The sequence below is a fragment of the Galleria mellonella genome, unplaced genomic scaffold (assembly GCF_026898425.1).
Source record: "Galleria mellonella isolate WM207_F2 unplaced genomic scaffold, CSIRO_AGI_GalMel_v1 utg158, whole genome shotgun sequence".
NCBI classification, from domain to species: domain Eukaryota; kingdom Metazoa; phylum Arthropoda; class Insecta; order Lepidoptera; family Pyralidae; genus Galleria; species Galleria mellonella.
In genome coordinates this window covers 1,654,689-1,669,948 of record NW_026442003.1, presented here as the reverse complement: position 1 = coordinate 1,669,948, position 15,260 = coordinate 1,654,689, and the positions used below count along the sequence as shown (strand labels likewise).

Sequence of the window (15,260 nt, the reverse complement as noted above, 5' to 3'; positions counted from 1 at the left end):
ATAATTTATTTATTTTAATTAAATTCAACTGGTATTTATAATTCATGGGTTTCCACCATCAGTAAGGAATAGAAGGGGAAACAAAAAGCGAATTTTGACATAATTTTTTATGTTATCAATTTAATTCTATCCTTTACAGATAAATTTAAAAAGGATATACAAGTATAGAAGGATGGAGGTTTTCACTACACATAATACAGTTCCGTATGGTTTATTATTCAAATTACTATTATTTGTTCGCGTCGTAAAAATGTAACTATGTGTAAACTGTGAATTATAATAGAATATCTTTTAGAATCGTGTACTGGTTTACGTTCGAGAATAGGTTTATTCGCTTGTACCTTATGATTTACGAGAGTGGCAACCTCTAACATGTCGGCCTTGTTTCTCAAAATATAAGTTTAACAAATCGTCTAATTTTAATTTATTATTAGGGTCACTGAAATCGAACCTTTATGATCTTTCCCATTCTCGTTCCGTATTTGTTTGCGATTGTGTTTCTAATTTAGTTAAATTACTAAATAAATAACTAAGGTATCCCACGAATCAGTCGGTTCACCTAAAGTTTGAAGGCACGTAAATTATAGGCGACGGTAAAATCGTATCAATTAGTTTTCTTATTTGCAACGGTGAATCAATACCGATTATATAATAGATGAATGTATATATACAGTGATCTCACATGATTATAAACGTTCTCTACCAGTCAAGCGGTTATTATGATAATCTGTTTTCAATGAAAATAAAAAAGTTAACCATATATATGTAGTTAGAATGCTGAGATACTCTAACGCAAACAAAAGACGCGTAATTAATTCATGTAATGCACAACCGCTAAGAGAGGAATTTTAAATAATGTAAAAATTTTGAATGGCATCAAGGTCTGTACGTTCATGAATCATAGTTATATAAGAATTTTTTAGATATATTTTTTTTTACACCACAAATCGTACGATCCGATGGAAATGACACGTTAACTTGATTTCACGAATATGCTTTTTCTTGAAGCTACAGGTTTTGAAATTATGGACTGTGATTCAATTGGAATTAGTATTTTTGAAAAACCACGGTGGAGGACTGCCACTCGTCCATCAAAACATTTTGCAGCGGCGATATTACTCATACCGTTAAATTTTCTTAGTTCTTCTATTAGAATAGACGATATAATATATTCTAACTGGTTTTCTAATTCCTTTTCTGTCAGTGTCGAGTACGTCTATTTGATTTTGAATATCACAATAGTTATTAAAACATTGTGTAATTGTATCGATTCGTAAACTAAAACCACCCTTCTGTGATTTGCATTTTCGTTAACGTTAATGATTTATATTTACTAATATATTTTTCGAACAATATTAATCTACCCTTCAAACACAAGACCTAATGAGAACTTTTTTGAGATCATTAAGTTTATGCAAATCAACGAGATATACTGTCTGAAAATTCATCGTCACAAACATTTCTTACTATTTTCGTCATAGAAATTCTAATTAAAAAAAAGATAGAACGCGTGGCCTACTTATAATTTAGTATACGTGACGTGGTTAACAAATTTTTTTTTTTTTTTTTTTTTCACATCTGGAAATAGGAATCGCTTGATGAAATGCACTGTTGTAAATGTTAATGAAGTTTAAACACTGTTAACACATTTAATTTCGATTATATAAAAGTTTATACAAAAGGAATGGTGGCTCTGAATTTGGTTTAAACAGCCGATTCTTCAGATATTCGGCTACGAAGACCACTTTGTTTGCGCCTTTCCCTTTTTGTGTGTATAAATTTATGGGTGCAGGATTTACTTTTCAATAACTCGTTTATTGTTATTTTTGTGAAATATGAGTTTATTATACGAAATATTGATTAGGATCAATCATTGCCTTTACAGAGTCTTAGCGGCTTAGCTGGTCAAGTTCATGTCTATCACCGCAGTAGCAGACCGTTGAAGTCTCAAAGGAATTCAATAGTCGAGAGTTGACGTTTTAAAACATATTTTACTCAATAGATGGCACCACAATATATATATATATATATATATATATATATATATATATATATATATATATATATATATATATATATATATATATATATATATATTAAGTCCGCCATGAAGATTTATATCAAACATTAAGTTGTAATGTGATCAATAAAGAATACATAAATAAATAATTGCGTACCTAATATATAGTTAACTGTCCACTTAAAAACCCCACTATTGGCACATATACTACATCCAATAGTTTCCGTTCAAAAGGATTGCTGCGCACTATGCGCATTCGTGTTTCTACTGTGAAGCAGTTGTTTGCCACCAAAGAGTCTATACGGAGTACAGAGGAATAACATCTGAGTCCTCGGGAATGGCAACGTTTGAGAGGACAAGTCAAACAGTATATTTTCTTTCATAGTACTGATCATGTATAGGCGACTTTTTCATTCCGTCAGCTTGTAATTTTTTGTATAAAAAAAGACTAAATGGAGTTGTCATATTTTTATAAAGTCGACTAAATTTGTCATATATATATATATATATATACATAATCTTTAAATTACTGTTTTAATTCAATAAAAACTTACCTCAATTTTACTTTTTAACCTATATATGGATTCACTGATCGTATGTGTGTATCAGTATGTGTATGAACGTATATATATGTGCTGTTGTATATATGGACGGCGTGTGTGTATATATATAATTCATTTATGCTGATGACATATTTATTGCTGGCTTGCCCTCGGTCACTACTTCCTATGCCACTGCATTAAGAAAACTGCTTTTGTGATAAGTTCGAGTAACATTGTTATTATTTCACACGGTTTGATATATATATATATAAGAAAACTGAGTACATGGTCTTTGATAGGCTTTGGTGGTGTTTTAAGAGGGACCAGGTTATCCAACATATATACCTCCTATTATGTTGAGAGAAACTATAGTGTTCCAATTGAAGAGTGCATCAATTTAAAACGCGAATGCAGGGGCGAGTGCAGATGACCACCGGCCTGCAAGAGGGGAGCGACAGAGACGACGTAGATATGGAGAGGGAGCGTAGGGCTTTGTCGGTCGGCTTAGGCCACCGCATGTTGTCCCGTCAAGGGACAGCGAAGGGTTATGTCATGATGTATTTATTTATTTAATTTATTGCACCAAGTAAAAAGAGAAATAACACTATTTAAAGCGTATTATAAAAGGCGGTGTTGTATTCGGCGAGTCAGTGGTTCCAGACAACCTTTGGGGGGACATTGAGGAAAAGACAAAGGGTAGGTGGCGCACTATTATATAAATATTATCATATACAAACATATATAATAATAGTACATACACATCATATATAATATATACACAATTAAATATATACGGCTTCCGCGCTTCTTAGCAGCACACATCAGCGAAAAAAGAAAATGCCGACGGAAAACGCACAGAAAAATAGTTTTGACGAGTCTGGCGAAACAGAGGTTTTGAAGCTAGTAAGAGTTTTTACGTCGAATACGCGTAGGAGTAGCAACAGTATCCTGAACATGTTTAGAATAAAATAAAAAGTGGGAAATTTAAGTCGGAGGTCTTGACACTGCGAAAGTATGATCATTAGCCTCACTGAGAAACAAAAATCGATCATTAGATAATCAGTAATTAAAAAGTATTAACATAGTTTTACGACGAAAACGGATTGCGGGACGTAGCACTTACTAACAAATTGAGAAATGGATCATATTTACGAAGTTATCTAAAAATTTTGGAAATAAATAAATAAAAATATAAAATAAAAAGCGAGCGATTTTTTAAATCAAATTAAAAAACATATATAAGATTTGTGGGTGAACAATTTGACTGTATCAAGTTTTTACTAATGGGGCACCACCAAAAACCAGATCATTCCATTATCATTCCACTCATCGTTGAGAATTGTTACTAATGCTGAATACTAGTGCCATTGCTAGCAATATGCCCAGTCAGTTCGATCTCCACGTGGTCCTCCCTGGAAACCATCGTTCTGAATCCCAGGTGTAATCATCACGGTGGGCAAACTGACTTTTCATCCTCACCTATCATCCGTCACTGGTGGCCCGTCAGCGTTTACCGTTAACGCAGGCGGGGTTACCATTCTATTATCATTCATTAAAATAGTCTTCGTTGATGTTCACACACTTGGTGTTTCACCCATCGTCAGCGTCTGCGTCGTCCACCGAAGAGCGCTGAAAATCAGTACATCTGATCAGAAAATCTGAAAATCACTGCCGTACATAAGGTAAGGGCTATAGAGAGGGCTATGCTCGGAGTCTCTTTACGTGATAGAATCCGAAACGAGGATATCCGCATAAGAACCAAAATAACCGACAAAGCCCGAAGAATAAGCAAGCTATATAAGCAAGGGGCTGGTCACAAAGCTCGAAGAACCGACAATTCATGGGGAAGAAAGGTTCTTGAGTGACGACCACATATGGGTAAACGCAATGTAGGACGACCCTCCAATAGATGAAGTGACGACCTGAAATGCGTTGCAGGGAGTCAGTTCTGGTGGCTTAGGACCGTTCTTTACGGCAGACTTTAGGGGAGACTTATGACCAGCAGTGGACGGATAATGGCTGAAATGATGAATGATTTACATAAGGTGTTCTTCTGGAGGGGATAAGTTTCCGTAGTAGACTACCAGCGTCTTGGTGCCGACAGACCCTTCCGACTCTCGGAGGTAGCGGTCCCTAATATTTATATACAAGCATTGTTTGAATAAATTACTTGATTGCCGTGTGGTCCTAACTAAGAATGGACCGCACCTTCTATGTCGGGACCACACGGCGACTAAGGAAGCTTAATGATCGGGGGTTGGGTCCCGCTTGAAACGTCATCAAAGCCTAACTGCAGTTGTGAACTTGCTTGCAAAGCTTGGCAACGCTTGCAAAGCTTGGCAACTATTAAATCCTTCTTTATGGGGAGGGGCTGTGTTCGGCAGTGGTCAATTAAAAAATTGAAAACTAGAGGGAGACTTTGTACAAAAGTTATTTGCTTGGGCACCTCTGTCCCATTCGTATTTCTACTGTGATGCAGTTGTTTGCATGGCTGTGTTTCAGTTTAAAGGGTGGGATATGGCAGTGAATTTACAGTATACAGAGGAATAACACCTAAGTCCTCAGGAAAAGCAACGCATGGGGGTATCATGAGCGAAACAGTATACTCTGTTATGTCCAAGGCACTGTTCGTGTCTATAGGCGACGGTTACCACTTTCCATCAGGTGAGCCGTCAGCTTGTTTGCCATTCTAAGTTGCATATAAAAATAGTTAACGGCTGATATAATGATGATGATTGTTTGATTGATGAAGGATGATTGGTGAAGATGAATTCAGGTTATTTGGCCCGTCGTAATGAATTCACCAGAAGTTTATCCCATTGGTTTCTAACCTAAATTCGCTAGAAAGATGTGTTATGTGTCAGATTAATAAGATTTTTCGGTATGTAGTTACGTATGCACCTACAGTCTTATTCATTAATAATTTTATTATACATTTAAAAAGCTCTTTAGCCAAAATATCAAGTAACTCTATTGAATCTTTATAATAGAGCGTCATTCATAAATACTTAATAAGGATATGACCGGCGGCTCCATACCCACTTTGTGCAAGGCATAATCACTGCAATCCTATTTTCTTTAACACCCAATTCTATATTGTACATTGATAATGAACACGAAAAAATATGTGTAATGGCGCGAAATCGAAAGACGTTTTTAAAATAAAGAAACTTGTTCCAAATTCAAAATAATTAAAAAGATGAAAAAAAAAGAAAAGTTTGCACGTAACAGTATTTATGGCCAGACTAGTTATTATATTTATAAACATATTAAACTATACTTTCTACAGTTTTCTTTCATCTTCTCAAAGGTTGACTGTAAGAGATCCTTTTATGGGATAAGTCCGCCATTGTGTATTAAATCATTTATCAGTGTTCAATGTGAATTATGTACAATAAAGAGTAAATGTATGAGTTACTTATATATGTCAACATATTTCATATTTTTTAATAGAAACATCTATAATGTTTCCTTCTATTATTGTACACATACTGCCCGCTAATAATTAATACTCCTTTCCACTCAGAGTTTGCTGGAAAAGAACTCTTACAGAGTTAAGCTCGCCTGTTGTACGTCTTTATTTTATATATATTATATGTTGTAATTTTTTGTGTACAATAAAGAATAAAGAAGAAGAATAAAGATTTTACAATACAATACTAATATACATATGTAACACACATAATTCTAGTAGTAATGAAGGAGGACTAAGTGGTCATAAAAGTGGGTAGTGAGATTTAACAAAATTTTTAATAATAGCCAGAGATTGAGAGCACCGTATAGAGGTAGGGAGCTTGCACAGAAGAAGTTTTAGAATCAGAAATAATTTTAATAAAATTTTTTTACAAATTCTATACGACGTACTCCAAAATGATACCACTTTAATAGTTCCACTAGTGTTTTTTTTATATTTATTTACATAACAAAATTATAGTTATAAGACATTACACACAGAGATACAAGAATGGTATGCAAAAATTCAAATCATTCTTATTCTTTTTTTAAATATACTATATGGCTTCTTTCCAGCCATGACCAATTCATCGAATTCGATTTTTTTTTTGTTCTTTTCAACCAACTTCAAAAAGAACTGAGGTACTCAATTCGGTTGTATTTTTTATTATGTTCACCTCATAACTCCGTCAGTTCCGTACTGATTTTGAAAATTCTTGTTTTATCTGAAAGGATATACCTACTTATAGATTGGTTCTATAGAAATTTTATCTCGGTTTAGCAATTTGGTTTTATGACAAAATAACAAATTTTGCCACAATCGAAGTTATTTATGGAACACAATTTTATATAAATTTGTTTTTTTCATAAAAGTTTCATTTTATACCAATGTCTTAGATCTTAAATAGGTTTCATCTTCGTCTTATCCGCCATTAACTGTTCATTTTTGTATCTCTCCAATAAAGGATGGTTTTGCAGTAACTGTCACGCTTGGCAGGCGGTTTGGCAACTGCAGTTAAGCTTTGGTGACGTTTTAAGTGGGACGCTGCTGGCCATTCCTTAACCATTATGTTCCCTTAGTCGTTTGTTTGAGCATCTCTGTCCTGTTCGTGTTTCTACCGTGAAGCAGTTGCTTGCATGGCTGTGTTTCGGTTTGAAGGATGGGATATGACAGTAAATTTACTGGGTACAGAGGTATAACAGCTGAGTCTTCTGGAGTGGCAACGTATGGTATATCATGGGCGAAACGGTATACTCTATTATGTCCATGGTACTGCTCATGTCTATTGATGACGGTTACCACTTTCCATCAGGTGGGCCGTCAGCTTGTTTGCCATTCTAAGTTGTATAAAAAATATATATAGCGTTTTCTTTGCTTATTAAAATTTAGTATTCTGTATCAATTTTATGATTTAAACAATATTTGGAACAAAGTTTTGAACAAATTTGGATTTTGTGACATTTTTTACGTCATGGAGCGACGTCATTTGAACGCAGATGAAATGCAAAGACTACAGGTCTCTACAGCTCTCTACTGGTCAGCTCTTGAGGTGTAAAGTAAAATATAAAAAAAAAAAAAACAAATGAATACTGATGCTCAAATTAATTTTATTTCAAATGGACGAGTTCAATTATCAAACACATTTCTTGCTATGTTACGTTAATTCCTAATCATAGAACTAATATTAAGAAAGTTCAAAATTAAATCCATTTATAATTCTAAGTGTTAAAGTAAATAACCTTCAATTATTTTAAAATGACCGTTACATTACAATGTTGTTATGTGTATATGTAGAGGTGACATGACGTACCATTAACTAAACTTTTAATATGTAACGACAATTTAAATAACATAATTGGATTCTAATTTTGTTCCCCCTTTTTTTTATAATATAAAACGTAAAATATCTGCGTACCTACATCTTAAGGTAATCGAACAGCTGCCAAAATAGTAGCACATGGCTTTTGTAATAATTTTAAACGGTTTAATGCAAATAAACTAATTTCATTTCATTTCATTGTACCCAAAAATATGTATGGAAATAATATTTACCAATTAAGTCGATCATTCATATATTAAAATTATAGGATATTTTAATAATTGATGTACGGTTTTAATTCGGAATTCACTGGTTGGACGGTTTGAGGGAATTAGACGAGTTGGTCTTCTAATTGGAAGAGGAGCTGCTGCTGCTGCTCGCCTGGCTTCTGGAACTGCGAACAAGGTAGTTTCATTTCAGTTGGCCGTTATTTACACATTTTAAATGAAATTTTTTAATGGCCAGATTTCAACATGTAAATTGGGCTACATTTTATGCAATAAAACTTTAATTTGGGCCTTATTTACAAGGCATGGGTACAAAGTTTCTGGCCTGATAAAGACAAAGTATTCAGAAGTTTAAAATCCTATTTTTAAATTTTAATATCATCATTCCTGCCTTTAATTGTCCACTGCTGAACAGAAGCCTCCTCTTTGGAAGGTTTAGCCAGTAATTGCCACGCTTGACAAGTAGATTGGCAACCGCAGTTAAACTTTAGGGTTGTTTTAAGAGCAACGCAGCCGTCTGTCTCTCAACCATTGGCATTTTGCAATATAGTCTTCCTTACTTTTAATACACGTTACAGATCTTTTAAATAAGGTTTCTCTGGCCTTAGAACAAAGTTAAAAACTTTAATCTTTAAAATTAGCAAAGTTTGTAATGGCCTCTTCAGATTTAATGAAAATATGACAATTTTGAAGACGTATAATGAGTTTTATTTTAACACTAGCTGACTCGGCAAACGTTGTTTTACCATATACATTATTTCGAGAACTATACATGAAAATTTATCCTACTAAAATTATTATATTCGATTACCATCTTGCGACCCTATTGCGGCATATAAAAATCGCGATTAAAAAACAGGGGTTGATCGTAAAAGCGTGATAATTGGGATGTGTATGTATTTTTCAATGCTAAATTATAATAAAATAAAAATAAAAAATTTTGTCAATAAAATAAAAAAAAAAATAATTGGGAATGGGTTACCCTTTTCATTGAGAGGTATGAAAAATAGATGTTGGCCAATACTCAGACCTACCCAATATGCACACAAAATTTCATAAAAATCCGTTATGCCGTTTCGGAGGAGTTTGGTGACAAACACCGCGACACGAGAATTTTATATATTAGATTTATTTTTATTAAATCATATTAAATTTACTGGCCACAAATTTTTGGATCCCACCTGACACGTGTCGAAACTAAAATTGTTTTTATGATATTTAAAATGAACAAAGATGCTGACGGGTCACCTGATTGAAAGCCGGTGCCTATTAACATGAATCGCACCATGGATATTACAGAATACATTGCTATTCCCATAGTAACCCACATGTGTTGTTATTCTTGAGGAATATGATCTTTTGCCTTGTACCATGGTATGGGATATATAGCTGCTGAAGTTCCTGCTATATTACAAATAATTTCTCTGCAATACCCGCTCTTCAAACCGTACACAAGAACAAATCCTTGTAAGCATAGTCGCTTCATGACAGAAACACGAGTGAAAGAGAAGACTTTTAAACAAAATCTCCCTCTGTAATGTAAAAACAAAAAACATTGCCAAGATCTGGTCAGAAGTGCGAAAACTTCCCGTTGTCTTTACAAGCTTCACTTTACTTAGAAACTTTGGAAGACTAAAGCTACACTAGCCAGGATTAAAAGAGTAACAGTTTCTTTTGCATTGAATTAGTCTAAAAAAAAGGTAAGAGACGAATTACTCAATTATGATTTCGATTCAGTGCAGACATCTTGTATAGAACCAAAAACATGTCGGTTGAACTGTTCACTGACCTCTGAATTTACAATAAACTCTAATAATATGTTACATACAGCATTAAATGAGTCGTAAATTTGACATAAAGATCCTATCGGATGTGGGTTTAAATTTTAATTTTTACAAATAGCTTAATTTATAATATTTTATTGATTGAACGTATTATTATTTTCAAGTAATTTAAAACAATATTACCTTGACCCACTGCTGCCGCTTGATCCACTGCTGCCGCTTGAGGCACTGCTGTCGCTTGAGGCACTGCTGCCACTTGATCCACTGCTGCCGCTAGATCCACTGCTACCGCTTGAGCCGCTGCTGCCGCTTGATCCACTGCTGCCGCTTGATCCACTGCTGCCGCTAGATCCACTGCTACCGCTTGAGCCGCTGCTGCCGCTTGATCCACTGCTGCCGCTTGATCCACTGCTGCCGCTAGATCCACTGCTACCGCTTGATCCGCTGCTGCCGCTTGATCCACTGCTGCCGCTAGATCCACTGCTACCGCTTGAGCCGCTGCTGCCGCTTGATCCACTGCTGCCGCTTGATCCACTGCTGCCGCTAGATCCACTGCTACCGCTTGATCCGCTGCTGCCGCTTGATCCACTGCTACCGCTTGATCCACTGCTGCCGCTTGAGCCACTGCTGCCGCTTGATCCACTGCTGCCGCTAGATCCACTGCTACCGCTTGATCCGCTGCTGCCGCTTGATCCACTGCTACCGCTTGATCCACTGCTGCCGCTTGAGCCACTGCTGCCGCTTGATCCGCTGCTGCCGCTTGAGCCACTACTGCCGCTTGAGCCACTGCTGCCGCTTGAGCCACTGCTGCCGCTTGATCCACTGCTGCCGCTTGATCCGCTACTGCCGCTTGAGCCACTGCTGCCGCTTGAGCCACTGCTGCCGCTTGATCCGCTGCTGCCGCTTGATCCGCTGCTGCCGCTTGATCCGCTGCTGCCGCTTGATCCACTGCTGCCGCTTGATCCGCTGCTGCCACTTGATCCGCTGCTGCCGCTTGAGCCACTGCTGCCGCTTGATCCGCTGCTGCCGCTTGATCCACTGCTGCCGTTTGATCCGCTGCTGCCGCTTGAGCCACTGCTGCCGCTTGATCCGCCGCTGCCACTTGATCCGCTGCTGCCGCTTGATCCGCTGCTGCCGCTTGAACCACTGCTGCCGCTTGAGCCACTGCTGCCGCTTGATCCACTGCTGCCGCTTGATCCACTGCTGCCGCTTGATCCGCTGCTGCCGCTAGATCCACTGCTACCGCTTGATCCGCTGCTGCCGCTTGATCCACTGCTACCGCTTGATCCACTGCTGCCGCTTGAGCCACTGCTGCCGCTTGATCCGCTGCTGCCGCTTGAGCCACTACTGCCGCTTGAGCCACTGCTGCCGCTTGAGCCACTGCTGCCGCTTGATCCACTGCTGCCGCTTGATCCGCTACTGCCGCTTGAGCCACTGCTGCCGCTTGAGCCACTGCTGCCGCTTGATCCGCTGCTGCCGCTTGATCCGCTGCCGCCGCTTGATCCGCTGCTGCCGCTTGATCCACTGCTGCCGCTTGATCCGCTGCTGCCACTTGATCCGCTGCTGCCGCTTGAGCCACTGCTGCCGCTTGATCCACTACTGCCGCTTGAGCCACTACTGCCGCTTGAGCCGCTGCTGCCGCTTGATCCACTGCTGCCGCTTGATCCGCTGCTGCCGCTTGATCCACTGCTGCCGCTTGATCCGCTGCTGCTGCTTGAGCCACTGCTGCCGCTTGATCCGCCGCTACCACTTGATCCGCTGCTGCCGCTTGATCCGCTGCTGCCGCTTGAACCACTGCTGCCGCTTGAGCCACTGCTGCCGCTTGAGCCACTGCTGCCGCTTGATCCACTGCTGCCGCTTGATCCGCTACTGCCGCTTGAGCCACTGCTGCCGCTTGAGCCACTGCTGCCGCTTGATCCGCTGCTGCCGCTTGATCCGCTGCCGCCGCTTGATCCGCTGCTGCCGCTTGATCCACTGCTGCCGCTTGATCCGCTGCTGCCACTTGATCCGCTGCTGCCGCTTGAGCCACTGCTGCCGCTTGATCCACTACTGCCGCTTGAGCCACTACTGCCGCTTGAGCCGCTGCTGCCGCTTGATCCACTGCTGCCGCTTGATCTGCTGCTGCCGCTTGATCCACTGCTGCCGCTTGATCCGCTGCTGCCGCTTGAGCCACTGCTGCCGCTTGATCCGCCGCTACCACTTGATCCGCTGCTGCCGCTTGATCCGCTGCTGCCGCTTGAACCACTGCTGCCGCTTGAGCCACTGCTGCCGCTTGATCCACTGCTGCCGCTTGATCCACTACTGCCGCTTGAGCCACTACTGCCGCTTGAGCCGCTGCTGCCGCTTGATCCAATGCTGCCGCTTGATCCACTGCTGCCGCTTGATCCACTGCTGCCGTTTGATCCGCTGCTGCCGCTTGAGCCACTGCTGCCGCTTGAGCCACTGCTGCCGCTTGATCCGCTGCTGCCGCTTGATCCACTGCTGCCGCTTGATCCGCTGCTGCCGCTTGATCCACTACTGCCGCTTGAACCGCTGCTGCCGCTTGATCCACTGCTGCCGCTTGATCCGCTGCTGCCGCTTGAGCCACTGCTGCCGCTTGAGCCACTGCTGCCGCTTGATCCACTGCTGCCGCTTGATCCACTACTGCCGCTTGAGCCACTACTGCCGCTTGAGCCGCTGCTGCCGCTTGATCCAATGCTGCCGCTTGATCCACTGCTGCCGCTTGATCCACTGCTGCCGTTTGATCCGCTGCTGCTGCTTGAGCCACTGCTGCCGCTTGAGCCACTGCTGCCGCTTGATCCGCTGCTGCCGCTTGATCCACTGCTGCCGCTTGATCCGCTGCTGCCGCTTGATCCACTACTGCCGCTTGAACCGCTGCTGCCGCTTGATCCACTGCTGCCGCTTGATCCGCTGCTGCCGCTTGAGCCACTGCTGCCGCTTGACCCGCTGCTGCCGCTTGATCCGCTGCTGCCGCTTGATCCGCTGCTGCCGCTTGAACCACTGCTGCCGCTTGAGCCACTGCTGCCGCTTGATCCACTGCTGCCGCTTGATCCACTGCTGCCGCTTGAGCCACTGCTGCCGCTTGAACCACTGCTGCCGCTTGAGCCACTGCTGCCGCTTGAGCCACTGCTGCCGCTTAATCCATTGTTGCCAGCAACTCCACTAATACCGGTAATTCCGTTGCTACTGCTCGATCCGCTAGCGTTAGATGATCCGCTAGCCGCGCTTAATCCACTTGCTATGCCGCTGCTGATTAATCCGCTACCAGCGCTCAGTCCACCGGCGGCGCTTGCAGCAATTCCGCTGGCACTAGAAGCGCTCTTAGAAGCTTGGCTGGCTGAGCTTTTGCCGCTACTCAAGCCATCGATGCTGCTAGAAGAACCAAGGCCTGAAAAATTAATATTTTTTATTTATTATTTAACTTCTCATTTATGACTTTGTTAGTTTATTTAGATCCAATGAAAGTGTCTGAAGTTGACTAGTGTCTTTTAAGCAAGTTTGTTGTAAGCTGTATGCATGGCCTTTAAGTTCTGCTGACAATGTGTCCCCATCTTTGTATTTTTTTTATTTTTTAAATACCTTTTTTAAACGAAAGAAAGTATGATATAAAAGGCGTTTTTTTTTTTTTTTTTTTTTATGCAACTTAGAATGACAAACAAGCTGACGGCCCACCTGATGGAAAGTGGTAACCGTCGCCTATAGACATGAGCAGTACCATGGACATAGCAGATTATACTGTTTCACCCATGATACCCCCCATGCGTTGCCATTCCTGAGGACTCAGGTGTTATTCCTCTGTACCCTGTAAATTCACGCCATATCCCACCCTTCAAACCGAAACACAGTCATGCAAACACAACTGCTTCACGGTTGAAACACGAATGGGACAGAGGTACCCAAGCAATCGACTTTTGTACAAAGTCTCCCTCTGGAAAGGCTCGATGCTAGTAGCGTTCTCTACCAGTCAACCTTTGTGGTGAACAGTGGATCACGGACGCGGTACTACATTACTGGGATAGGTGAAGAGAATAACAACTGATAATGTATACATAAATAATATATACATAAATAATTATTATGTACACACATACATTTCAGTGTCTAATAATTTATATATGTATGTTTATATAATTTAGTCGTATTTTTATATAAATGCTATTTGGAATAATATATGCGGTTTATTAGGTTTGTTGTTTCGTATTTACTGTGTCTGACTAGCGCCATCTGTCTTTCTCTTTGTAGTTGTCTACTATTTATGCCAGGTTGTCTGTAAGAGATTGCTTTTAGCGATAAGGCCGCCTTTTGTATATGCACATTCTGTATAAATACACCTTGTATACATCTCTATTGTGCGCAATAAAGAGTTTATTATTATTATTATTATTAGTAAATAAAATAGGATTAGGATGTTTTATCTCTGTCATGCAATATGAGAAATTAGCGTGTAAGAAAAAGATATAACATTTCAATAGCTAAAATAGACTAAGGGAAAAGGTACTATAAATTCTTAGAATCCATATTACGAAGATAAATAAGAGTTTCTTAAAGTGGTGTCCACGGACCCCTTAGGTCCCATAGCATGTGTATCAGGGGCCCGTTATAGATCAGTTAACTGTAAAAATATTTAGTTCTACAGTTAACTAAGTGCAATGGAATGGCAAACAAGCTGACGGCCCGCCTGATGGAAAGTGGTAACCGTCGCCTATAAACATGAGCTGTACCATGGACATAACAGAGTATAGTGTTTCGCCCATGATACCCCCCATGCGTTGCCATTCCTGAGGACTCAGGTGTTATTCCTCTGTACCCAGTAAATTCACGCCATATCCCACCCTTCAAACCGAAACACAGCCATGCAAACACAACTGCTTCATGGTCGAAACACGAATGGGACAGAGGTAGCCAAGCAATCGACTTTTGTACAAAGTCTCCCTCTGGCACATATTGTAATATGATTATAACCTAGCCGAATCACAAATGTAACTATTTTTTAAGTTTTTACTTTTTATAGTTGTGATCTGTTTTATGTGCCCAATAAAATATAATAAAAATAAATTGTCCAAATTGTGAAAGTCTTGGACCAAAACTGTGATAAGTTTAACACATCCTGTGATAATTTTTTTGATAAATAAATAACTAAAAAAATGATTTAAGTAACTTTTATACTTACTTGGGAAAGGAATTCCTTGTACAGCTACACAGGCCTGTTAAAAGATTTAAAAAAAAATTAATATTAACATGTCAAGGGTGACTTTTAGTACTAAAACAATGGTCGAAAATGTCTCTGACTCCTGTATTATACCTTCCTAATGCTCCTCAAATATTGCGTCTAAACTGCGTCCACCATGTACCCTCTTGTATAGGCATTCCGTCACCTGTATCCAATAGCGAGGACGGTATGCCTTAAATATTGT

General features: G+C 40.1%; 2 protein-coding genes across 2 annotated transcripts in view; one reads left to right on the top strand and one right to left on the bottom strand.

Annotated features, from left to right (window-relative positions):
• Nucleotides 1-15,260, top strand: part of LOC113513811 (motile sperm domain-containing protein 2-like) — a 201,504-nt gene that overhangs the window by 128,770 nt on the left and 57,474 nt on the right. The window lies entirely within an intron of this gene.
• LOC128199981 (nuclease SbcCD subunit C-like) lies at nt 7,604-14,070 on the bottom strand. Its single transcript, XM_052892352.1, has 4 exons — nt 14,052-14,070; nt 13,016-13,234; nt 10,030-12,981; nt 7,604-8,229 (listed from the first exon to the last, which is right to left on the bottom strand). Exons 1-4 carry the CDS (start codon nt 14,068-14,070, stop codon nt 8,081-8,083), a joined length of 3,339 nt encoding a protein of 1,112 aa, XP_052748312.1. The 3' UTR covers nt 7,604-8,080.

What these genes read in the sequence shown, in the direction of transcription:
- LOC128199981 (XM_052892352.1), bottom strand. An exon ending in CAGTAGCAACGGAATTACCG is followed by an intron (nt 12,982 to 13,015) that starts GTATTAGTGGAG and finishes CAATGGATTAAG; the next exon opens with CGGCAGCAGTGGCTCAAGCG. An exon ending in AGCGGCAGCAGTGGGTCAAG is followed by an intron (nt 8,230 to 10,029) that starts GTAATATTGTTT and finishes CCTTGTTCGCAG; the next exon opens with TTCCAGAAGCCAGGCGAGCA.